General features: G+C 42.6%; 1 protein-coding gene across 4 annotated transcripts in view; it reads left to right on the top strand.

Annotated features, from left to right (window-relative positions):
• Positions 1 to 26,031, top strand: part of MRTFB (myocardin related transcription factor B) — a 213,420-nt gene extending 187,389 nt beyond the window's left edge. For 3 of the 4 annotated variants that reach the window (XM_010597295.3, XM_064295613.1, XM_010597296.3), the window contains 7 exons: positions 406 to 538; positions 1,332 to 2,390; positions 4,718 to 4,873; positions 10,059 to 10,217; positions 10,534 to 10,671; positions 14,750 to 14,810; positions 17,051 to 26,031. In XM_010597295.3, the coding sequence (XP_010595597.2) occupies positions 406 to 538; positions 1,332 to 2,390; positions 4,718 to 4,873; positions 10,059 to 10,217; positions 10,534 to 10,671; positions 14,750 to 14,810; positions 17,051 to 17,586 (2,242 nt within the window). In that variant the 3' untranslated portion in view covers positions 17,587 to 26,031. The remainder of the gene's footprint in view (positions 1 to 405; positions 539 to 1,331; positions 2,391 to 4,717; positions 4,874 to 10,058; positions 10,218 to 10,533; positions 10,672 to 14,749; positions 14,811 to 17,050) is intronic. The other variant, XM_064295614.1, reaches the window with a different exon arrangement.
• Positions 26,032 to 26,574: the final 543 nt, after the last annotated feature.

Genomic DNA, 26,574 nt, shown 5'->3' on the forward strand with positions numbered 1-26,574 from the left:
TTCACATTTAGATTTTGGGGGAATGATGTGAGGTAGGGATCAGTCAAGAGCCATTCCCCACCACCCCCCCACAGGGATATCCAGTTGGCCCAGCAGCACGTATTAGAAGGACAGCCTTTCTCAATTGCATTGCATTGTTACCTTCATGGTAACTCAAGGGCCCACGTACGTGGACGTATGTTTCTGGATTCTCTAGTCTCTTCCATTTGTCTGCTTTTCTTTGCTTGCACCTGCAGGGATTTTTGTTGGGATCTTATTTAATTGACGTCTTTATGATATTGAGTCTTCCAATCCATGACCATGGCATTTTTCTCTTCATAAATAACAGTCAAATTGGTAACAGCAAGCAGTGGCAAATCCAGATATCATTTTATTATAAACTCTAATTTTCTTTTTCTTTTAAAGGCCACTCAATGACAAAAATAACAACAGTGGGAATTCAGCTTTGAACAATACCACGCCTAGCACACCAAGACAGAGCACATCTGTTCCTGTGAGAAAGCCAGGCCCACTGCCTTCCAGCTTGGATGACTTAAAGGTGATAATTCCAAATAGAGTACCTCAAAAATGTAAATGACTTGCCAGCTTTGTCTAAATGTGGAAATTTTCAATATATGTTCATCTTTACTGAAAATGTGATAACCTTTATAGAGGCACTTTCTTTTTACTTCCATTGCTTTAAAGCAATCAGTACTGACCAAGTACCGTGTGCCTGGCACCATGCCAGTTCTCTTTGACTCCAGAGGCTGTGACTTTTGTTTTTTGTTTTTTCCTTCTCTGCTCAATACCAACTTTGGGAGAAATAAGAAAATGTAACAGCCAAGAAAATGAGCTCCAGGGCCAGCCATCTGAGTTCCTTTCCTAGCTCAGCCTTCTATTATCTGTGCTATCTTGACGAGTGATTCAACCTCTCTCTGCCTCAGTCAACACATCTGTAAAGTGGGGATGATAATAATAAAGCCTCCCTCGTGGGGACATTGTGAAGATTAGTTTAGAGTACATGTAAAGTACATGGTAACTGTTCAAAAAGCATAGCTGTTACCATCATCCCCATCCTTAGTAGATTTTTTCTTTGACATAGAAGAGGAATTACCCCCTAAAAACCCTTACTTTATCACTGGCCTCTCAGGTTCTTCAGGTCAGGTCTGTAGTTGTATGTGTTTCTATATGTTAAAAAAGAAGAAAAAAAAACTGTCCCACTTACAGGTATGCAGCAATTCACAGTTACCTGACAGACACAGGCACTGTTTCTGTCACAGAAGTTTCCTTGAGATTTGTTAGAAAGTTGCAATACCTGAAGCAGAGACCTGATTTGTTTGTGGTATTCCTAGGTATCGGAACTGAAGACAGAACTGAAGTTAAGGGGCCTGCCAGTGTCAGGCACCAAACCTGACCTCATCGAACGCCTGAAACCCTACCAGGAAATGAACAGCAGCAGTGTTGCTGCTGGCAGTATCGTGGCAGTGTCCACTCCTGCCATCGTTACCAGTAACCCAGAAGTCACCATGGCCTTGCCGGTCACAACAGTACACAGCTCTGTGACTAGCTCAGTCTCCACACTCAAGGCAGAGTTACCATCCACGGGACCCAGCAACACAGCCCACGTGGAGAGTGCTAATTCGCCTCTGCCCATCTCGCCGTCCCCCTCCGAGCAGTCCAGCCTCAGTACCGACGACACCAACATGGCAGACACCTTCACCGAGATCATGACCATGATGTCTCCTTCGCAGTTCTTGTGCTCATCGCCCCTGAGAGTGACAAACGCTGAAGACAGCTTAAGTCCCACCAGCAGCACTCTGTCCAGTCTGGAACTGGATGCTGCTGAAAAGGACCGCAAGCTTCAGGAGAAGGAGAAGCAGATCGAAGAGCTAAAAAGGAAACTGGAACAAGAGCAGAAGCTCGTGGAAGTACTGAAAATGCAACTTGAGGTTGAAAAACGAGGGCAGCAGCAACAGCAGCAGCAGCAGCAGCAGCGGCCACTAGAACCCCAGCCCAGTGCACCAGCTAGCTCTGCCAATAAGTTAGATCAGAAGCACGCCAGTGTTGCTTCTGCCGTCAAAGACGAGGCCTCGCTCCCTGACTGCTCAAGCTCCAGGCAGCCCATCCCTGTCGCCAGCCATCCTGTGGGCCAGCCCATCTCTACAGGTGGCCAGAGCCTTGTTGCCAAAAAGGCTGTAGTTATCAAGCAAGAAGTCCCTGTGGCCGCAGCGGAGCAGCAGAGCCTGGTCTCGCAGTTTTACGTGAGTTCCCAGGGACAGCCGCCACCCGCCGTGGTCGCTCAGCCCCAGGCTTTGCTGACCACACAGACTGCTCAGCTGCTGCTCCCAGTGTCCATCCGGGGCTCGAGTGTCACTTCTGTGCAGCTCCCAGTTGGCAGCCTCCAACTCCAGGTGTGAAGTGTATCTCTAACGGCCTCACCTCACAGCGCTTCCAGCGGAAACTGCCAGCGATGGAACCGTACCTGAGCGTTTTCACACATGCGTCCAAATTAGGCTTCACAGTTGGAGAAAGCTTGCAGGGAGGAGGGAGGGGTCTTCAAAAATGTGAATAGCTAGCATTGTTTACACAGTAAAAACAAATGTGGGGGCTTTCCCATTTCTGTTACCTTTTACTTTCCAGTGAACATACATGTAGACATTTTAAAATATCAGCGACATTATCATCATGACAACAGCTGTTGCTATTACGTACTTTTTATGTGTAAGCAGCAAGTACTTTAAAGGTCTCACTTCTTGAGTCCTCCCAGAGAATCCCAGTGACAGGCCCATTTCTAGATAAGGAAACTAAGGCCTAGAAGTTTAATTATTTGCCCCGCGACACAGCTAGCATGTAACAGACCTAGCATTTAAACCCAGGACTTCTAACCCCAGAGCTCTTACTCTTTGTTGTTAGGTGCTGTACAGTCAGTTCCAACTCATAGTGACCCTGTGTACAACAGAATGAAGCACGGCTCCATCATGCGCCATCCTCACAATCATTGCTGTGGTTGAGCCCATTGTTGCAGCCAGTGTGTCAGTCCATCTTGTTGAGGGCCTTCCTCTTTTTCTCAGACTCTCTCTACTTTACCAAGCATGATACCCTTCTCCAGGGACTGTTCCCTCCTGATAACATGTCCAAAGTATATAAGACAAAGTATCACCATCCTTACTTCTAAGGAGCACTATGGCTGTACTTCTTCCAAGACAGATTTGTTTTTTCTTCTGGCAGTCCATGGTATATTCAGTATTCTTCGCCAACACCATAATTCAAAGGCATTGGTTCTTCTTTGGTCTCTTCTTATTCATTGTCCAGCTTTTGCGTGGGTATGAGGCGATTGAAACTACTGGCTTGGGTCAGGTGTGCCTTTTTATACCTGCCTCCAAAATTTAGCTCTTGAAAGGCCCCACTAATGTGAAGATACCTAAACTAAGGAAAAAGGGACTACAAATTTAGGACTGAGGATGTTATTGAGGGAGATTATAAAATGGCTAGTGAGCATAGAATTTCCCTTTATGCCAACATATAACCTGTGTATTTACCCGCAGTGGTTTTTACGTAATGTGTTTTGGGTAGGTTTTAACCAGTTGTGGACCACAAGTAAACACAGGATGCCATTTGAACCAGTGCTCCTCAGTCTTGACTACGCAGATGCCCTTAACAGCAGAGAGGAATAAACTTGAACCCCTGGGGTTAGGAGGCACAACCCAAAGCCCTGTGACATGTGGAAATTCTAATTCTGCTGTTTTAGCTTTAAAGTGTCTGAGTTTGCAAATCTCTTCCATAATATGTCTTTAAATATATATGTATAACTTTTTTTCTGATCCAAATCTTCCAATAGAGTTAATGTTCCAGGACCCAAGAAGCGCATTTTATTCTGGGGCTGTTTGTCCCCCGGCACACAGGGGCCTCTCTCCAAAGAATGCACAGTCTGCAGTTGAAAAAGCAGGACTTTGGATAATTGGCCCTCACGAATTTCCTTGTTGCTATTAAAAGTATTATAGCTCCTGACCTATGTGTATAGAGCTGTTACACCCTGTTGCTGTTGAGTCAATTCCAACTCACAGCAACCCTGTAGGACAGAGTAGAACTACCCCGTAGTGTTTCCAAGCCTCTAATCTTTACAGAAGCAGACTGCCACATCTTTCTCCTGCAGAGCGGCCAGTGTGTTCAAACTGCCAGCCTTTCAGTTAGCAGCCAAGCGGTTAACCACTGTGCCACCAGGGTTCCTTAGAGCTGTTACAGGTCCTTTTTTGTGTGTGCTTTAAGTGAAAGATTACAAATCAAGTCAGTCTCTCATACAAAAATATATACACACCTTGCTATACACTTACAGGTCCTTTTTATTGCAGCTTTCTATTTTTACAAAACTTTCAAATGAAAATCTTAGTCACTTAAGAAATGAGAGCATGAGAATAACTGGTCTAGTATTTAATTCTGATTCAGGATTGTTAACATTCAAATTTATGAGCATATGAAGTCAGTTCATCTAGAATACCAATCAGCAATCTATTCTTAAGCGTTCTTAGGATACACATGCCTGTCTCTATCTAAAAATTCTAAATTTAAGTGTTCACTGAAATCTAAAGGTGCCCTTGAATGCCGTCTTATTATGTACATTCAGTGTAAACATTTGTCTTATTTCAAATACAATCCCCAAGTGACCAGCTACTCTGCATCTGAACTCTTGGTTCAACTTTGATTCTAACAATTAAATTGATGCTTTTGATTCACCTCCTAGACTCCACCACAAGCCGGAATCCAGCCTCAGCCTCAAATAGCAACTGCTGCACAAGTACCAACCGCTGCCTTGTCGTCAGGCCTGGCCCAGCCTGCTCTTCAGAAACAAGACACTTTCCCACGGCACGTGCTTAACCAGCCTCAGCAAGTTAGGAAGGTCTGTGAGCTAACCAGTAACAGCAGGCTGCAGCTTATTTCTGCTGTCATCTACGTACCCGTTTCACAGGCATCTTTATAGGGGCTGCTCAGTGGGAAGGGCCCTGTTTATTTTTTACCATGTTCAGCCTCTCATAGGATGAGCCTCAAGTCCCCTGCCATATGGCTGCAGGTTATCCAGTTATTTGGAGTAGAAAGAGCTCTCTGTTACAAAAAGATTGCTCATCATAACACTTAACTCTTTTTTAAAAAGTATTTTTCGGTCCTCGTATATTGAATTTACTGAGTTTTAAAAAAAAAAATTTTTTTTTTGAAATTATTAATCTATGGGAAAAAAATTTGATGCTCCCAGAGAAAAGATATTTGAAGATGTCAGAGATACTTCTGAACTTTTTATCTTGGGTAAGATCTTTTTATATATACATATAAACATAAAGAAAACAAAAATCTTTACAACTGGACCAATAAGTAACATCATGATAAATGGAGAAACTATTGAAGTTGTCAAGGATTTAATTTAACTTGGATTTACAGTCTAGGTCCACAGAAACGGCAGTCAAGAAATCAAGCAACATATTGCACTAGACGAATCTGCAAAAGGCCTCTTTAAAGTGTTAAAAAGCAAAGCTGTTGTTTTGAGAACTAAGGGACACCTGACCCAAGGCATGGCATTTTCAGTCACCTTGTATGCATGTGAAAGCTGGACAATGAATAAGGAGGACCAAAGAAGAATTGAGACCTTTGAATTACGGTGTTGGCAAAGAATATTGAATATACTGTGGCATGCCAGAAGAACAAACAAGTCTATCTTGGAAGTACAGCCAGAATGCTCCTTAGAAATGAGGATGGTGAAACTTTGTCTCACATACTTTGGACATGTTATCAGGAAGGACCAGTCCCTGGAGAAGGACATAATACTGGTAAAGTAGAGCATCAGCAAAAGAGAGGAAGACCCTTGACGAAATGGATTGACACAGCGGCTGCAACAGTAGACTCAAACATAGCAAGGACTACGAGAATGGCTCGGGACTGGGCAGTGTTTCATTGGTTGTACATAGGGTCGCTATGAGTTGGATCCAACTTGACAATACCTAACAACTCTGTGTGTGTGTGTAATATTTAAAGAGTTTGGCAACTTAGGAATTAAGAGCCAGAAGATCAAGGTCTGGTTATCATTTTGGCTCACTACTTCCTACATATTTGGTCTTTAGAAAAATTTACTTTCTCTGAGCGGCAGTTTCTTCATCTTTAAGATGAAGGTGTTGCCGTAGCTCTGTATCCTCTGTACAAACCAGTTGCCATCAAGTCCATTCTAACTCATGGCGACCCCATGTGTATCAGAGTAGAACTGTGCTCCATAGGGTTTTCAGTGGCTGATTTTCGGGAAGTAGATCAGCAGGCCTTTTTTCTAAGGCACTTCTGGGTGGGCTGTCATCTTTATGGAATAAGACTGCCACATCTTTCTCCCACGGAGCAGCTGGTGGGTTCAAACCACCAGTGCAGCCAAGCATGCTAACCATTTGCACCACCCAGGGACTCCATCCTCTTTACAAGCTCTTGTTAAGTAGACCCCAAAACCAAACCAAACCCGCTGCCGTCGAGTCGATTCCGACTCATAGCGACCCCATAGGACAGAGTAGAACTGCCCTGTAGAGTTTCCAAGGAGTGCCTGGCGGATTCCAACTGCCGACCTTTTGGTTAGCAGCGGTAGCCCTCAACCACTACACCACCAGGGTTTCCAAGTAGACCGGAAAGATACCAAAATATCCTTGTGTCCAGTAGGTGGAGCTGTGGGCACATCTCCTTGCCAGAAAAATCTTCAGGCCTCAAAAATAGGTCTTGGTATCATAAACCTTGAGAATGGTTGGTCCCAGGGTTTTGATCTTCAGCTTAAAAGAACCTAGATAATTAGGTACACCTGTCCATAGGCCTCAGGTACAGGTAACTGTTTGGGCTAAGATGACTTTAGGAACAGATAGAAACAGCCTCTTAGGTTAGCAGCAGTCACATCTGTGTGTGTGCTGTCTCTTAGAATTTCCTCTGGGGAATGCAAGAAGGGAATTGTAGCTGCATATTATTGAGTTTGGGGAAAACTCAAAATACCATTTTAGTGTAAGTAAATGTTAAAATGTTAAGACAGTTTGTGTTGGGGAGGAGAGAGAAAAACAATATATAGACAGGGTAAATACAGGCTTCAGTCTCAGAATTCTAGAATTAGGAATGATTACTTTTAGTTTCAAGGAAGCAATTTTTTATGAAATATAAGGGAATGGGAATAAATTTATAGAATCGTCACACAGGTTGTACAGACTTTCACACTTAAGAAATATATATATTTTTACAATAAAAAATATACAGGGAAGGTTTTTCTCTTTCAGAATATTATAAAAACCAACCCATTGCTATTGAGTTGATTCTAACACATAGTGACCCTAGAGGACTTTTCTACTCTTGTCCTGTAGGGTTGCTATGATTAGAATCAACTTGGGGCAGTGGGTTTGGTTTGGTTTTAGTTTAGGACAGAGTAGACCTGTCCCATAAGGTTTCTAAGGCTGTAATCTTTATAGAAGCAGACTGCCATGTCTTTCTCCCGAGGAGTGGCTGATGGGTTCAAACCGCTGGCCTTTCCATTAGCAGTAGAGCGCTTAACCACTGAGCTACCAGGACTCCTTATTAACAGTATAAAGTGTATGAGATATTTTTATGAGCAAACCAAGTTCTGTGAAATATAATTGAAATATCAGTAGGAAATATCAGAGGAAAAACCCAGTTAAAAAAAAAAAAAATCAGTAGTATGGCTATATATTTCTAAAAGGCCCTAAAACCTTTGGATCTCAGTGTGGCCTAAACAGAACATTTTGGGGTTTCATAGGAAGCAATCACCACCTCTGCCTGATAGAGCAGATTCTCAGAAGGGGATGGATCATAAATGGGGCCTCGCAAGGATTTCAGGAAGCGATGGAAAGCTCATTTTGACTACAGCCTGTGTAAGGTTTAGGGTGCGGTGGAAAGGGGGCCAGGTAGGAAGGTTTACGTACTAGCCAGAGAGTTAAGGATTTTATCCTAGAGATAGGGGTGCCAGGATTGTGGTAGTGATTCCTTCGGGTTCGTGTGCTGAGAATCTAATTTTGGTGGTGGGACGATAGGCAGGGAGCTTGTGGCGGTACTTCAGTGGGTGAGGGCATCGCAGGGCAGAGAACAGAGGCTGATTCAGAGACTGTTCTAAGATGTGCCAGTGCTGAGAGGGGAAAGCAGAGCTGATCGACGGCTCCATTTACTGAAGTTAAAAAAAGAAAAGACAGAATCAGGAATGGTTTTCCCTCACAGGTTGAGGGCAGCAGAAGGAAAGGGGAAAGTTTAGTTTGGAATGTATTAAATTTAAGATGGCCAGGAAGGTGTTGTAAACATGGCTTAAGCACTTAGGATAAGGTTAGAAGTAAGGCGGTGGTGGCGGTGGTTGTTAGATGCTGCCAAGTTGGCTCCTACTCATGGTGACCCCGTGTACGACAGAAGGGAACACTGCCCGGTCCTGTACCATCTTCACAGCCATTGCTGTGTTTGAGCCCGTTGTCTCAGCTGCTGTGTCAGTTCATCTCATTGAGGGTCTTCCTCTTTTTCGCTGACCCTTTACCTTACCAAGCATGATGTCCTTCTCCAGGGATTGGTCCCTCCTGATAACATGTCTAAAGTATGTGAGATGCAGTCTCGCCATCCTCACTTCTAAGAAGCATTCTGGCTGTACTTCTTTCAGGACAGATTTATTTGTTCTTCTGTCTGTCCATATTACATTCAATATCTTTCGTATGATTTCTTGGCTGCTGCTTCCATGGGTGTTGATCATGGATCCAAGTAAAATGAAATCCTTGACAACCGCAATCTTTTCTCCGTTTATCATGACGTTGCTTATGGGCCCAGTTGTGAGGATTTTTGTTTTCTTCATGTTGAGGTGTGAGAAGTAAGAGAAGTTGATTTGGGATTATTACCTTAATCATGAAAATTTAAAGCATGAAACTCTGTGTCTTTAAAATATCATCTTCTGGGACCAGTCAACATTTTCTCAAAGGCAAAGAAGAAGAGGCAAGGGGGCAAAGAAACTAGATTACTGGAAAAGGAACAGCCAGAACAGAAATAATGGAAAGTTGACGAACTGAGAAAAATGTAACCAATGTCACTGAACAAATTGTGTAGAAATTGTTAAACGGGAACCTAATTTGCTGTGTAAACTTTCAGTGAAAACGCAAGAAAATATTTTAATTATTAAAAAAAAAAAAAATAGCAGGACAAAAAAAAAAAATTAAAACATGACAAGGGATGAGAGCATCCTAGTGAGGAATAGCACAAACTCTGCTGTGACTTAAGGGGAAACTTAAACTGAGCAAATGCTGTGCTTCCCCACAGGATGCTGTCCCCGCTGCCCTCACAGGGCAGCTACTGAGTAAAGGGACCACTTAGGTTCGAAAATGGGGTGGCCAGCCATAGCCTGCAGCCCATTCCCTGTTTCTGTAAATAGTTTTATTGGAACACAACCACGTATTCATTTACTTCTTGTCTGTGGCAGCTTTCACACTAAGACAGCAGAGTCAAGTAGTTGAGATAGACCATATGACCCTCAAAGCCAGAAGTATTTACTGTCTGGCCCTTTGCAGAATAAGTTTGCCACCCCAGCTCTAAATACTGATTTTCTTTACTTCATTAAACCCGTTGCTGTCAAGTCGATCCCATCTCATAGCAACCCTATAGGACAGAGTAGAACTGCCCCATAGGGTTTCCAAGGAGTGCCTGGTGAATTCGGACTGCCAATCTTTTGGTTAGCAGCTGTAGTTTTGTTTTTTTTTAATTGCGCTTTATGTGAAAGTTTACAAATCAAGTCAATCCCTTATACAAAAATGTATATACGTCTTGCTATGTACTTCCAGCCGCTCCCTAATGAGATAGCACACTCCTTCTCTCCACCGCGTATTCCCTGCGTCCGTTCAGCCAGCTTGTCTGCCTTTTCATCTCCCCTCCAGATAGGAGATGCCCATATAGTCTCATGTGTCTGCTTGATCTAAGAGGCTCAATCCTTACCAGTATCAGTTCAGTCCCTGTCTGAAGACTTGCAGCCATAGCTCTTAACCACTATGCCCCTAGGGTTTCCTTACTTCATTAGGAGAACAAATTGAAGGGGAAATACTTATTCATTTCAGGTTTTCACAAACTCAGCATCACCTACAGTTCTCCCATACCAGAGACAGCCTGCTCCAGCAGTCCAGCAGCCTTTTATTAGTAAGACATCCAGCAGCCTTCTCCAGTCCAGAAACGCTCCACTCCCATCAGTGCAAAACGGACCTAACCCTCCCAGCAAGGTAATCCTGGGACAGTTGTGCAGCAATGACAGCACTCATGTGGGCATAAAATCATTCCAAAGCCTAGTGCTTGTTGGCTGGAATGATGGGGTAGCAGTATTAATTGGGTAAAAGAGCCGGAAAGACCATGATAATAACATGGTAAGGGGCACATTAGCCTTTCCATGTGGAATGGTCGACCAGCACAGCCAGCCTCACGAGTGTTTAAAAGACTTCTTATGAAGAGCAGAATTTGGTTACAGCGGAGCAGGGTCTAGCCAGGGCACAAGAAAGCTTGTTGCCAAAAGCTAACATGTGCTCCATCTTTGTTTGACAGCCTAGTTCACCCCCGCCACCTCAACAGTTTGTTGTCCAGCACTCCCTGTTTGGTAGCCCGGTCACCAAGACAAAAGACCCTCCCCGCTATGAGGAAGCCGTCAGACAGACTCGCAGCGCACAGTCCTCCCTTCCAGAGGTGAGTGATGACATGACTGGTACCACTGAGGCAGGTCCTCCCTCCAGAGGTGAGTGAGGACATGATGTGATGTCAGTGAGGCACACTTCTCCCTGCAGAGGTGGGTGAGGACATCACTGTGATGTCAGTGAGGCACAGTCCTCCCTCCAGAGGTGAGCGAGGACATCACTGTGATGTCAGTGAGGCACGGTCCTCCCTCCAGAGGTGAGCGAGGACATCACTGTGATGTCAGTGAGGCACACTTCTCCCTGCAGAGGTGGGCGAGGACATCACTGTGATGTCAGTGAGGCACTGTCCTCCCTGCAGAGGTGAGCGAGGACATCACTGTGATGTCAGTGAGGCACGGTCCTCCCTCCAGAGGTGAGCGAGGACATCACTGTGATGTCAGTGAGGCACACTTCTCCCTGCAGAGGTGGGCGAGGACATCACTGTGATGTCAGTGAGGCACTGTCCTCCCTGCAGAGGTGAGCGAGGACATCACTGTGATGTCAGTGAGGCACGGTCCTCCCTCCAGAGGTGAGCGAGGACATCACTGTGATGTCAGTGAGGCACACTTCTCCCTGCAGAGGTGGGCGAGGACATCACTGTGATGTCAGTGAGGCACTGTCCTCCCTGCAGAGGTGAGCGAGGACATCACTGTGATGTCAGTGAGGCACGGTCCTCCCTCCAGAGGTGAGCGAGGACATCACTGTGATGTCAGTGAGGCACACTTCTCCCTGCAGAGGTGGGCGAGGACATCACTGTGATGTCAGTGAGGCACGGTCCTCCCTGCAGAGGTGGGCGAGGACATCACTGTGATGTCAGTGAGGCACGGTCCTCCCTCCAGAGGTGAGCGAGGACATCACTGTGATGTCAGTGAGGCACGGTCCTCCCTCCAGAGGTGAGCGAGGACATCACTGTGATGTCAGTGAGGCACACTTCTCCCTGCAGAGGTGGGCGAGGACATCACTGTGATGTCAGTGAGGCACTGTCCTCCCTGCAGAGGTGAGCGAGGACATCACTGTGATGTCAGTGAGGCACGCTCCCTCCCTGCAGAGGTGAGCGAGGACATCAATGTGATGTCAGTGAGGGACGGTTCTCCCTCCAGAGGTGAGCGAGGACATCACTGTGATGTCAGTGAGGCACAGTCTGCCCTCCCAGAGGTGAGCATGTTCAGTGGTCACAGCTTGTCAGCCTGGAACAAAGGCTTTTATGTGATGTGTCGTCCCCCCATTCTGACCAACTATATAATGAATCCCTTGTCTAAGATTGACTTGCCTCCACGTGGTTATTTAAAATCAAAACATCATTTATTTTGAAGAATCCTAAACAACTTTCTGCAGCTATATAATCTGCCATCACTACTTATTCAGAAATTCAGGTTTTGTCTTTTAATTTTTCCTTTGGGTCAGGGGGAGCCCCGGTGGCGCAGTAGTAAAGAGATTGGCTACTAACCAAAAGGTCAGCAGTTCGAATCCACCAGCCGTTCTTTGGAAACCCTATGGGGCAGTTCTCCTCTGTCCTACAGGGTCCGTATGAGTCAGAATCAACTTAATGTGTGGTACAACATTAAATAGACGATGAAGACTTAAAGATGTGTATTATAATATATATAAAAACCAAACCAAACCCACTGCCGTCGAGTCGATCTGACTCATAGCGACCCTATAGGACAGAGTAGAATTGCCCCATAGAGTTTCCAAGGAGCGCCTGGCAGATTTGAACTGCCGACCTCTTGGTTAGCAGCTGTAGTACTTAACCACTACACCACCAGGGTTTCCATAACACGTATAGTAAAAACTAAAAAAAAAAAAAAAATGCCAGGAAGCATAGCTACATATAGTAAACATTAAAAAAAATAATGCCAGGAAGTATAGCTAAAAAAGAAACAATAGAAAAATTGAGCTAAAATTAAAATAGTTTTTTTTTTTTTTTTTAAGAAAGGAGGAACAGAGTGACCAAAAAATAGGATGAATAGAAAACAAATAAAATGGTAAACCCAAATCCAGCCATATCAATAATTTACGTTACACACTAGTGGACTAAAAAAAAAAAAAAAAAGACTAAATACTCTAAAATGCAGAGATTGTCAGATTGAATTAAAAAAACCCAGAACCAACTATATGCTATGGAGTGATTGTAAGATATGTCTGCAGATTCTTTGACAGTCCTCCATGGGCTAGATTTAGTGACTTGCTTCTAATAAATAGAATTGGCAGAAATAATGGTGGGACGTCTAAGCCTGGGTCATAAAAGGCATGCCCCTTCTTCCTTGCTGTCTCTTGGATTGCATGCTCTGGGGAAAACCAGCTGTCATGTCATGTGGACACTCCAGCAGCCCTCTGGGGCCTCCCATCAGCTGAGGCCTCCCTTCAACAGCCAGCGTCAACTTACCAGTCATGTGAGTGAGCCACCTTTAAAAGTACATCCTCCACCTAAGCCTTGAGATGGCTGTAGCCCAGCCAACATCTTGACTCCAACCTGAGAGACCCCAAGCCAGAACCACCCATCTAAACCATTCCTAAATTCCTGACCCACAGAAACTGTGAGATAATAAATGCTCAGTGTTTTAAGCCACTAAGTTCTGGAGTAATTTGTTATATAGCAATAGATAACTAATGCATATGTCTACGAATGGCATATTTTAAATATAAAGATGTAGGTTGAAAGTAAAAGGTTGAAAAAAGATATAACATGCAAACAGTAAGCCTAAGAAGGCTGAATAGGTGAAATATTTAACAGACATTTTGCCAAAGAAAATATGCAGATGGAAAACATGTGAAAAGATGCTCAATATCATTACTCATTATAATAATATGATATGATATAATAAGTCATTAGAGAAAGGCAAATTAAAACCACAATGTGATACCACTACACACTGTAAGAATGGCTAAAATTAAAAAGGCTGGCAATACCAAGTGCCGACAAGGATATAGAGCAACTGAACTCTCATGAACTGCTGGTGGTAATGTAAAATGGTATGATCACTTTGGAAACAGTTGAGACATTTCTTTAAAAGTTAAATATATACCTAACCTATGATCTAGCCATTCCACTCCTAGGTATTTACCAAAGAGAAATGAAAACAGGTGTCTGCACAGATACTTGTACGTGAATGTTCATAGCAACTTTATAATAGCCCACAACTGGAAATAACCCAAATGTCCATCAATAGGTGTTTGAATGAACAAACTGTGCTATTTCCATACTATAGAACACTTCTCAGTGATAGATGGCAAGAACTGTTGGCACACAGTACAACATAAATGGATCCCAAAGTAATTTTGTTGAGTTAAAGAAGCCAGACCTGCAATACATACTGTATGAATTTATTTATATATTTTTTTAAACTCCAGAAAATATAACCCAACCTATGTGTAAGAAAGCAAATCAGTGTTATTGCAGGGGGCATGAGGAAACTTTAAAAAGGCATGAGGAAACTTCAGGATATGTATATTTTCTGGATTGTGATGATGGTTTCTTGGGTGTACACTGTGTCACAATTTATTTAATTGTATACTTACAGAAACCCTGGTGGTATAGTGGTTAAGTGCTACAGCTGCTAACCAAAAGGTCGGCAGTTCAAACCTACCAGATGCTCCTTGGAAGCTCTATGGGGCAGTTCTACTGTGTCCTGTAGGGTCACTGTAAGTTGGAATTGACTTGACAGCAACGGGTTTGGTTTAGTTTTTTTAATATGTGTGTGTATATACATATATATATATGTGCTGTTTATTGTCAGATAAAAATCAAGCTGGAAGTATGTATAATCTGATCACATTTACACACACAAATGTTTCCCAAAATGCAAATGAATAAAGACATTTTTAAAATAAAGTACTAGAGGGTTCTCAAAATACAAACAGTGAGAGAAGTGTAAAAGTCAGCCGAGCTCAGTACTTGCTCTGTCCGCTAGCCAGCTGTGACACCTTGGGTAAATTGGCTTAACTTCACTTAATTGAAGTAATCTCAGTGTTCTCAAAATTATCAAACAACATGCTAGAACTAGGTGCACTGTATGGTCCCTTAGTGCTCCCAACTGTATTATGCTCGCAGGATTGCATGAGAGAAAACTAATTCCTGTTCTTCATTGTAGATTTCCAATGCACACAGTCAGCAGATGGACGACCTCTTTGACATCCTCATCAAGAGTGGAGGTAGGTCAAAAGTCCCGTGAGACCTCATAGGGAGTAATCTCTTATCACAAGTGCACAGATGTTTCTTCCTGGACATCACAACGTACCTTTGCGTTCTGAGAAACATATTCTACTTCTAACTGAATTTGCTGTTTTAAAATCTGTTAAATTTAGGCCAATAAAACAACTTAAACTGTAAATGGAGGAAGCACTCAGAATGGTAATGTAATGTTCGAATTACCCATAGCTATGCTCCTGCTGAAAGAGAAAAGCCATGTCAAAATAGCAGGGTAGAACCAGATTAAATTTCCACATTGAAAAACTCCAAAATTGTTCCCTGCGTATCAGCCATTATAATGGGATAAAACTGTTCCTGTGTATGCATTCATTTTGTGACAAACTGCTTACCTAATTTGGGCTTTAGTATTATTAAAATTCAAAGGTAAGGCTAAAATACTTGCTACATGCAATATAAAATTGTAGGTATTACCATATTTAATCTTAAAAAGGGATAAAGGAAGAAAGGGGGAGAAAGGATATTAACCACAAAAAGTCAAGAAAATCTCTGCCTCAGTTTACATATCTTTAAAAATAAGTATAAAATCAATATTTCAAAATTTCAAATGCTATTTTGGAATATTTTAAAGCACTTTTAAATTACCCCGCCAAAAGGAGTTTTATTTGAAGCTTCAAACAGCAGTCAAAATTTCTCCGTTCATGGCAGCTACTATCTGACATGGAGACTGATGCTCTGGTTGTGATGTCTGGTGTAACAAAGATAATTACTGACATTTGCCAACAGATGTACCTGTGCAAATAGCATTTTTTGCTGAGAACTCTATTGGCCTTGCAAAATAATTTAAGGTCATGGAAATTAAAGAAATAGACATTCCATACCCTGATTTTAGGTTTTTTTTTGTTTTTGCCAATCTGATGAAGATAAGAAGACTTTTTATAATAATTAAAAAGAATAATTTTTACAGCCTAAACTTGAAAAATGTCACAGATTCACCGGTTTTGAGTTATTTTTTAAAATGAATGTTTCTTTTTTCTGGCAAAGGATCCGATAAGTATATTATTCATCTTATTGTATGCTGCCACCAATAAACATGAGAACCAAGATGTAAACAGCTGATAATAGGACTAGGCACTTGGATTGCATTTACAGCTTTCAAAAGGTTTCTAAAGGTGACCACAGATAACTGAAAAGTGACAAACTGTCCTAACAACTCATGCAGTATACACAGTTGACAATTCACATACGGAATCAGAGCATTCGTTCTTTCTCGCACCTACTTACCCATCCCAGTCACTGAGCTTTACAAGCTATCCCTCAATCCATTTTCCTAGTGTAGCCGCATACTGTAAGTATACATATAAATGCAACCAATGAGATAAAAAAAGATACTTTATTCAAGTATAGGTATCTAAGTGAACACTGGTATCTGTAGCAGGTGGTCCATTAACGTTCTACTTGATCCGGCAAGGAATAATATGTAATTAGCACTTACTAAGACACTTACCAGATTCTTACGATTTTATACAAACTCAAAAAGCAAGTCAAAAAAGAGACAAATAAGCAGGTGATCCACATCAAAGAAAATTGTCAAAGGAGCCATGTGTTAGCTTAAGTGCAGAAATGACATAGGTGGGTAGTACCTTTTCAGAAATTTATACACAATGTATATGGCTAAATCAGGCATATGGTTCAACTACAATGAACTTTAAAGATGTCATGCTGCTATGATGAAAAACCTGTTGCTGTCAAGCCGATCCAACTCATAGCAACCCTATAGGACAGAGTAGACCTGCCTCATAGGGTTTCCAAGGAACAGCTGGGGGATTCGATCTGCTGACTGTTTGATTAGCAGCTGAGTTCTTAACCACTTTGCCACCAGGGCTGCTCTGATAGTAGATTCATATTGTAGGTATAAGATACTGGCCCTGTCTTAAGCCTTCAATGACTGAGAAGAAGGACCCAAAGATAATGTAATTTAAAATCATTGATTCCTGCCTAGTGGGATATACTGCTTTTAATGCCTAGCCTTATTTTAAAAAATTGAAAACATATCAGAATGTTATAAACTTACATGCATTTAGCTAAAATGATCCATCATCCCAAAGGTTATTTAGAATTATACCTGTCCAAGAGCATTCTCTTCCTAAGGAATCACAATAGCAAAACAATTGTCTTGATAACTAATAATTGTTTTCCATAGTAGTGAATCTTTACTTACTGATTACTTGATTATTTTGCACAGAGATTTCTCTCCCTATAAAAGAAGAACCTTCTCCAATTTCCAAAATGAGACCAGTGACAGCCAGCATCACCACAATGCCAGTCAATACAGTGGTGTCCCGGCCGCCACCCCAAGTCCAAATGGCACCACCTATGTCCTTAGAACCTATGAGCAGTTTATCTGCCAGTTTAGAGAACCAACTAGAAGCCTTCTTGGATGGGACTTTACCTTCAGCCAATGAAATCACTCCACTACAAAGCAGCAATGAAGACAGAGAGTCCTTCTCTCTGATCGAGGACCTCCACAATGACCTGCTGAGTCACTCAAGCATGCTGGACCATTCACACTCACCCATGGAAACTTCTGAGGCCCAGTTTGCTGCCAGTACTTCCTGTCTGTCACTTGACCTTTCTGACACAAACTTGGACAACATGGAGTGGTTAGACATCACAATGCCTACCACGTCATCAGGACTCACCCCTCTCAGCGCCACCACTCCAAGTATGTTTTCTGCTGACTTTCTAGACACACAAGACCTGCCGTTGCCCTGGGACTAAAGTCACAGATGTCCAATCTTAGAGTTCATGAGGTTTAAAAACATGAAAACGATTCTCCAAGGTCAGTTCTTAGAGATAGATCCATAGTTGCATCGCTGCAATTAAAATGTGTTATCACAGAAAAAATGAGATAGAAGGTCATAGCCTGGAAACAAGTCTGAAAACCTTGCACTGCACTTGGCAGTGAACTTCTACGATTTAACATAGCAGAGGGCCTTCTGAAAATACATGAGTCAAGGAGGACTCATCTGTTGCTCCAGACTTCAGTAAAGATGAAAAGTACCTTTAGATGAAAACATAGAGAAGAGTGATGTATGCAGGAAAATGACATTAGGATTCTCTAGTAATCAACTACATTTAAACCTCTGTGGTCACTTTACGAAAGACAGACAGCTCCACTCAAAACCTAAGGCTGGTGTGAGGGAGGTGAGAGATCACTACATTTGATATTTTCCTAGAGGTGGCCTGAGCCGAGCCCAAGACCCAGCGGGGCCAGAGGCAGTGGAGAGCGCTGGCCGGTTGAGTGACATGACACATCCAGCTGATGACTTTGGGTTCCATTCAGAAACTTGTGTACTTTTTGTGTGTGTGTTGTAGTTTATCTTGTGATTTTTGGGATCTTCCTTTAGATTCCCAAATTTAAATTTAAGTGGAAAATCTTTCACCATAAGCAGAAGGTGTCTACAAAATACTGTCATAAGCAATCCACTGTAAAAAGTCCAGGTATATTGGTAACACTGAAAATTCTATTAACAGCCTTCTGGGTTGATTAGTTTAATTTTAATGTGTATATTAGACATTTGTATGTACACTCGGATATTGTGATTTGTACAGCCTACATTGGGGTAAGGAAGTGGGTGTCCATTAGCCCTATTTCTTTTACTAACTCGAGTATTTCTAGAGTTCTTGAGCCACATGTATTTCTGTATTTAAAGACTTGCTTGCAGACTTTCAGGTAACCAGACCCATCTCAAAAAACCAAGAAAAGGCTTTAGCATGGAATATCTTTTTGAGCTGGTGAGTTGCAAATAGAAGGCAAGGGGAAGTCTATCATCAACCCAGGACATTCCCACGTGGTCACAGGTTAGACCATGCCACAAGGTTGGCTGCCAGACCCAGGTCTGGCTGTCCCTCTTCTCTGGCTAGTCCCTGGTTATTGTTTTACAGGCTTGTACCTGGGTGTCATACCCAAGCTCTCACTATATTATCAAGCCTAAAACTGTAAAACTGGAGGTTTTATTAGTAGTTTTTTTAAATATATATATATAAAAAAAAGTTATTACATATTTGCTGAGTAGTTTCTTAAGAATTTTCTAAAATGCCAACTATGGTGGGATATCCAAATTAATTTCAGGCTACTCACATAAGTATATAACAAAATGTAAATAACTAAAAAAAAGAAAAAAAACTGAAGTCTACCAAAAGAGCCTGGGGGGAGGCGGTTATTAAAGAGTACTGTCGTGCCCTCCACCTCACCCTGTGTCAGCCCAGGGGTCAGGCTGATTTCCCTGGCAAGTGTTGCTTCAGTGACATGCAGGAAGGCAGCCTGACCCATCATTTGCAAAGAATTTTCCCATCATTTCTGGGGTTGTGTTTTACCTAAGAGCTGAGCTTCTTTCAGTTTTCATGTTTGGTTTCGGCTTATACGTTTTACTCCAAACAGAACAGTCTGTTTTCCGGCATCTAGTCAGCCGGACACTGGAGCCCCGTCCTTACTGGCACTTGCTAACTTGAAGCACTGCTGTACCCTCCGACCTGTTCGAGGCAGAGGCTGTCCTGCTCAGTGTAGTCTGTCTTGGAAACTGGTAACCCGATGTGTGGGATTCAGTAACTCTGCTAACCAGGACATTGTCATCTGACCAAGTCCAACCGGAGCATGCATCATATTGGATGTGATGTGAACCCTTGAGTCAGGTTCCGTGGAGGGGATCCTTTCTCCTGGGGCAGGAGTATTTACTTGGGAAGGTACTTTCTTTTTGGTAGACGTTGGCCATGGGTTTTTGGCGGAAGATTTGGTCAGGGGTTTATCAGGTCCATCCTTGGCCTCTGAGCACCATCTTCATTCAGATCTGAGTGGCTTTCTGAGTTAACACCACTTATCAGTGGGACTGTAGGGGGCAAGTGAACAACTCGTGCTGTTAACTCCTGTTGAATCACTTTATATTTCCGTAATCCTGAGTTGTGTACATAGATAGCTTTCTAGCCCTCAGGTCCTCGTATTGCTTTTAAAATAGGGTTTGAAACATGTCACAGGAAGGTTGCTCTCCAAAAATACACAGTGCAGTGCAAAGAACGCTAGCTCAGTAGCCTGTCCTCTCTTGGCTATGAGTTGCCTAAGTGCCCACTTCACGTATATGTTCAAACCTGTATGTATTTATTGTTTAAAAAAGCAAGGCGTCTCTAGTTATTAATCCTAAAGCCATCCCACTTGTACCATTCCTCGTGGCCCTCACTGCCCAGCTCGAGTAGCGAGCCCCAGGCTCTGTGACGTCCGCGCTGCTCTCCAGGACGTTAACTACGCGTTCCGGTCTAGAATCAATGTGCAGGACGCGTACAGCACACGGTATGACCAAAGATGATCCTCTCTGATCAAGGCCCCTGTGACCTATCTCAGTGTACATAATGGTAAGTGCAATGGGGAATGGTGTGCATTTACTGAAGAAAACAGTGTCTTTATTTGTTTAGGGTTAGCCTCACAGCTATTAAAGCACAGGTCACAACAGCCCGGTTGAATTTTCAGGCTGCATGAGTGTAGCTTAGGAGTAGCTCTGGTATATATCCTATTGCAGAATATCTTACATTGCCAAGAAAATAACTAACTCCTAGAAATGTATTCTCTCACTCCCCGGTCTTATTTCCCTTTATATTCTTGAAACACAGTAGTAACGACCATAGCTTTCTGCTATGTCTAGGTATCAGATCATGGTATTGGGGGTGGGCTGAGTAAAAAGTCACACCAAAGCTTATACGAAGTCTTTGGAAATCTGGCGGTATGTGGTCATCTTGTACATTTCAGCAAAGCACCTACTAGGAAACCTCCTAGGCAGTTTTAGTGGTTTATATTCTAGTGTTTTTTCTGAAATGTGCAATCTACTGTATAGTATTTGCCACATATTTGTACATAGATGTATTCCGAATTTGTGGAATTTCTTGCTCAGATACTATTTGTGTTTGTTTTCTATGAATATTTTTGTAATACTGAAGAGCTTATTTAAATTTCCTGTTGAAAAGCTGCATGGTTCTTTGACCCCCATCACTGGCACTTTCTGGTTTCTAAGTGCAGTTCACCAACAGTGGCAAAGACAACCTGGGGTTGGCCCCAAACTGCTGCCTGTCAAAGGCAAAGTCATGGTCATAAGACAGTGCCACTGAGCTGTGTGGCAGGCGACAGTCAGTGATGCCTCAAGCGTGCCAGCCCCTTTGTCACCACAGCTGACTCAGGCTTTGTCTGCCCTCACTCAGACCCTTTCAGGCTCCGCAGACTGAAACCCGGCCCCAACAGCTGACAAGACAGCAGTCCCCACCATGGTAGGATGGCCCCTTTACTGACCTCAAACGGACTTGGCCTTGGAAAAGGGGTGAAGCACTTTGGCAGGCTTGCACATGTTTTCAGGAGCCCCCAGTGGAGTGGCCGCCTTGTCGTCAGCCTCCCAGAAGCCCCGGGCATCAGGAAGGTAGGGGCCTCCAGGCACCACTGGGGACTTTCTAGGGAAATTCAGAGAGAATTGCTAATCCAGGTCTACCAGCAGAGCAGCACAGGTCAGTTTAACCAAATTCACAAATAACCCTCCATTTTTTGCTGTCTGCCCCTGCAAACATGAAAGCTGGATATCGGCAACAGAGCAGAATACTGCGCACAAATTGTCCTGCTGCCCTGGAGGCCAGCCACACGTTGAGCCCAAAATTGTCAGAGAACATTAACTGGAAGGTCAGTTTTATCAATAAACACAGCTTAAGAGTAAGTAAATGTGTATTTGGAGAGCATCCTAACTGCGTTTCAGCTAATCGTTTAAGTGATTTCAGTCAAAACTGGAAAATAACAATTAAGGTGTAGACATTTTTTCCTGGCTCAAGCCTTCAATAACTTGTTCATTTGACAGTCTTTCTGGGCTGGGTGGTAATCAGCAGGTTCATGTTTTTCGTTTTTGTTTTTTCCCCCCACTTCACCTTTTCTTGCAGTATCTGAGGAAATGTATCATTGCAGGGGATTTCTTCCTAAAATCTTTCGTTTGAGGCCTGTAATTCAAAAAGCTGCACACGTTTACAAAAGAGCTCTTATCAGAACTCCGCTCTGTGACTCATTATTGGAAAATGTCACAATTTTGTGACAACAAGTGGCAATCTCAGATCTACACGGTGCTGTCTGCAGTCCAATAAAACACGTTATTGGAGATATCAACATAGCTGTAGTGTTCAACAGAGCTTTATGCCAACTCCTGAGATAAGGCTTTGACAACGTTTATAGAGTCACTGAAACTCCCAACAGCTATTACCTCTCTACGTTACGCTGTAAGTACACTTGCTGATTTGGTAGGAGGAGGAGGAAGTGTTTAGGGAAGGGTTGAGTATCCACCAAAAGTACTGAACATCAAGTAACCAATACTAACGCAAACTTCGCTTTAAAGGAACCAAAGGCATTGCCAAGTATTTGCCAAAAGGAGGCACTTTTTATTTAAAAGTTGAGACAGATGAGATCTCAAAAATCAGTCCCAAAAAGGTATTATCCACTTACGGTTATAATTTTCACCAAGGTGTAGATATTTCTCTATTATTTTCATGTAAAATAGTATAGATTCGTTTTGTTGGTTTAAGGATAATTCATAGTTAGTAGTATTACAACTTTTTTTTTTCCTTCCTAGAAATTAGTTTCCTCCTTTTCTTGCTTGCAGTAGACATGCTTAACGTGATCGGTGTTTCTCTTCTTATTTTCATTGTCAGATTATGTCTTAGCATCTCACCTTATGAAAAAAAGGAGAAAGATACCAATCCACAGAGCCCTCCTCGTTGACGCACTAGTTTAGTAAACAAAAAATTATGGCAATCGGGGGTCCATTCTTGTATTGCCTTTATGTTGTTTTTTAAAAAAGAAAAACCATGATGCCTTTGTATTTGCTGTTTGCACCCCTGAGATCAATTCCATATCATGTTTGAAATGCCATACATTTTGCACATGTACTGTACATAGGTAATGCATATGTATTTTTATATGTGTGCCCATTTATCATCAGATCTTTTGTACATAGTGGCAGTATCATAGCTGATCGGGAAATGTTTGATATCTCAGCAATTTTGCATTTTTGTGTCTCAAATAAAAAAACATTTTGACGTACTATGATTCTTGCTATGCAGAGCCTTTGTAGATTGGGGGGTAGAGGTTTAAGGCAGAGGCACCACCTTTAGAATGACCACTCACAGCAGAGAGCCCCCAGACAGACGAGCTCACCGAGGCGGGGCTTTGTAAATCACACAGAAAGTGAAGAAACTTCCCCAAGTCCAGGACCATGACATACAAAATAGAAACCCATAGGTACCAGGTGAACTTGAATACACCAAAATGAGAATTCTCATCTCCCATGCAGGAGACCTGTTCAGTTCCTGGCCAATACGCCTCCTGCGCAGCCACCCTCTTTCTGTCAGTGGATGTTGCTGTGATGCTGAACAGGTTTCAGCGGAGTTTCCACACTAAGACAGACTAGGAAGAAAGGGCTGGTGATCTACTTCCAAAAGTCAGCCAGTGAAAACCCTGTGAAGCACAACGGCCGGTGGGTTTTGTTTGGTTTTGCTCCTTGCAATATTAAATGTTCCTCCTTGCTTTGGAAAAACAGAATGGTAATGAGTGAACTTGACTGACAGCCATAACTTTTATATCAACATCTGATTAAGAAGATGGGCAAAGTCCAGCTTCCACACACAGACCTGGGTCTCCCTGCTGCCCCGGCTCCCCAGAGCTGGACGCAGGCGAGTTGCAGCATCCTCAGACCATGGCCTGCTGTTGCCCTTGGGGCCAGGACCAGAAAACAACTGCCTTCTCAGGAAGGGAAGGCAAAGGCTGAAGGGAAAGGCCTTTTACAAATGGCACCAATAAACTGCCCTGGAAGGAGCATAACCAAACAAACCCAGAGCCAGGCTCTCAACCACTGCGCCACCAGGGCTGCAGAAGGAACATAGGTAGGGGGAGGAGGAAGATGAGCAAAGCATGAACCACAAAAAAGGGAAAAGAACAATAATTGATTACCTAAATACAACAAAGTGTTCATTATCTATGGCATTTAGGGAGCAGGAAAGCAGCCTCAACAGATAATAAAAGTAGATGAAGATTCAGAAAAGGCTAAAATATACGTAATGCATCACGTTAGCAGACATAGATCTGTCCTCAGGAGAGAAAATGTGGACATGAACTACCCATGTGAGAGAAAATGACATCAAAGGGAGCATATAACATGCTTCAGGAGTTCAGAGGAGCGGGCAAGGGGTATAGCAGGTGGCTTTAGGGAAGGTGTCATGAAAGAGGTGGTGTTTGAACATGGAAAGGACCTTCTAAGCAGAGAAAACCACTTGGGCAAGGTCAGAGTTAATTGGAGAAGTTTTTTTTTTTTTTGCAATGACTTTTTTTTTAATGATTTTTATTGTGCTTTAAGTGAAAGTTTACAAATCAAGTCAGTCTCTCTCACAAAAACCCATAGACACCTTGCTACACACTCCCAATTACTCTCCCCCTAATGAGACAGCCTGCTCTCTCCATCCGCTCTCTCTTTTCATGTCCTTTTCACCAGCTTCTAACCCCCTCTACCCTCTCATCTCCCCTCCAGGCAGGAGATGCCCACATAGTCTCAAATGTCCACCTGATCCAAGAAGCTCATTCCTCACCAGCATCCCTCTCCTACCCATTGTCCAGTCCAATCCGTGTCTGAAGAGTTGGCTTCGGGAATGGTTCCTGTCCTGGGGCAGCAGAAGGTCTGGGGGCCATGACCACCAGGGTCCTTCCAGTCTCATACCATTAAGTCTGGTCTTTTTATGAGAATTTGGGGTCTGCATCCCACTGCTCTCCTGCTCCCTCAGGGATTCTCTGTTGTGTTCCCTGTCAGGGAAATTTTGATTAAGTTTTTTTTATGTGCTAGGCAAAGGAGTCCCTGGGTGGTACACACAGTCAGGCACTCTACTACTAACAGAAAGTTCGGTGGGTTGAATCCACCCAGACATACCTCAGAAGAAAGGCCTGGTGATCCACTTTCCAAAGACCACAGTATTGAAAATACTATGGAGCACAGTTCTACTCTGACACACATGGAGTTGCTTTAAGTTGGAATTGACTTGATGACAACTGGTTTGGGTTTTTTGGTTGGTTGGTTGGTGGATGGGTAGGTTAGTGGGTTGTTTTGACTGCTTGGCTAGTTTTTCTTATGTCCTAGGCAACAGGCTGGGTGCTGGATCCTGGCTGCAGGGCAGTCTTCACGAAGGGAGTGGTAAGAAAAAAATCTGGAATAATAGAGGCCTGCAAGGCTCTCCAGGCCAAGGACCAAAGACATAAGGGCCTAGGAAACCGGTTGATGGTAGTGCCTCAGTGTACTCCTACTGCTGTTGCACTTGTCAAAAGCACCCAAACTCCAAACAATTCAAACACTGGCATTGTCGTGCTCAAAGCTGAAGTTTGATTGGTGGCAAGAAGAGGTGTGGCTTTTGTTTATGTTGATAGTTAAAAATTCAGTGCTTCCTGTCTAAGATTCAAATGTAGACCTTTGAGAGCTTTGATGTGTTTTCTCACTCTTACCTGCATGTAGTCCAGGTCATGCTACTTAGAATCACAAGCAAAGATTATCTACAAATGAAGTTCTGTAGACAAATAGGTCAGTTACAGTGGTTTTGTTACAGTACTTTCTTAACCACTAGAAAAGGTCTACAAAGAAAAAAACCATGAGCCTTACTTTCTTAAATTGTGTCTATTAAGAAACCTGGAAAATTGACCAGGACATCAAATTCACTCTGTAGCTATATAGAAACTACAGTATTACTAGTTGCCATCCAGTCGGCTCTGACTCTTGGTGACCTATGTATAACAGAACAAAATATCACAATACCAATATACAAAATTAATTCAAAATGGATCATACACCTAAGTATAAAATCTAAAACTTCTAGAGGAAAACAGAAGAGAAAGTCTTTGTGAGTTTAGGTTAGACAATGATTTCTTAGGTACAACACCAAAAGCATGATCCATAAAAAAATACTATAAATGGAATTTTATCAAAGTTTAAAGCTTCCCCTCTTCCAAGGACATTGTTAAGGGAATAAAAAAGTGAAGCCATGGACTGGAAGAAAATATTGGAAATCATATATCTGATAAAGGACTTATATCTAGAATACATAAAGAGCTCTCAAAACTCAGTAAGAGAACAAACAACACAATGAAAAAAAAAAAAAGATTTGAACTGACATTTCACCAAAGAAGATATACAGGTGGCAAATAAACACAAGAAAAGATGCTCAACATCACCAGTCATTAGAGAAATGCAAATTAAAGCCACAATGAGATACCACTATACATTATTAAAACCCAGTGCCGTCAAGTCGATTCCGACTCATAGTGACCCTATAGGACAGAGTAGAACTGCCCCATAGAGTTTTCAAGGAGCGCCTGGCGGATTTAAACTGCTGACCCTTTGGTTAGCAGCCATAGCACTTAACCACTACCCCACCAGGGTTTCCATACATTATAATAAATAATAATAATACATTATTAGAATGGCTAAAATGTAAAAACCTGACCATATCTAGTATTGACCAGGACATGGAGAAAGTGCAACTCTCTTACCCTGCTGATGAGAATGTCAAATAGTACAACCACTCTGGCAAACAGTTACACCTACCAGATGATCCAGACATCCTGCCTCTAGGTATTTACCCAATAAAAATGAAAGCTGGTGTCCATTCAAAGATTTACACACTTGTACATGAATGTTCATAACAGCTTTATTTGTAATAGCCAAAATT

The sequence above is a fragment of the Loxodonta africana genome, chromosome 12, assembly GCF_030014295.1.
Source record: "Loxodonta africana isolate mLoxAfr1 chromosome 12, mLoxAfr1.hap2, whole genome shotgun sequence".
Classification (NCBI taxonomy): Eukaryota; Metazoa; Chordata; class Mammalia; order Proboscidea; family Elephantidae; genus Loxodonta; species Loxodonta africana.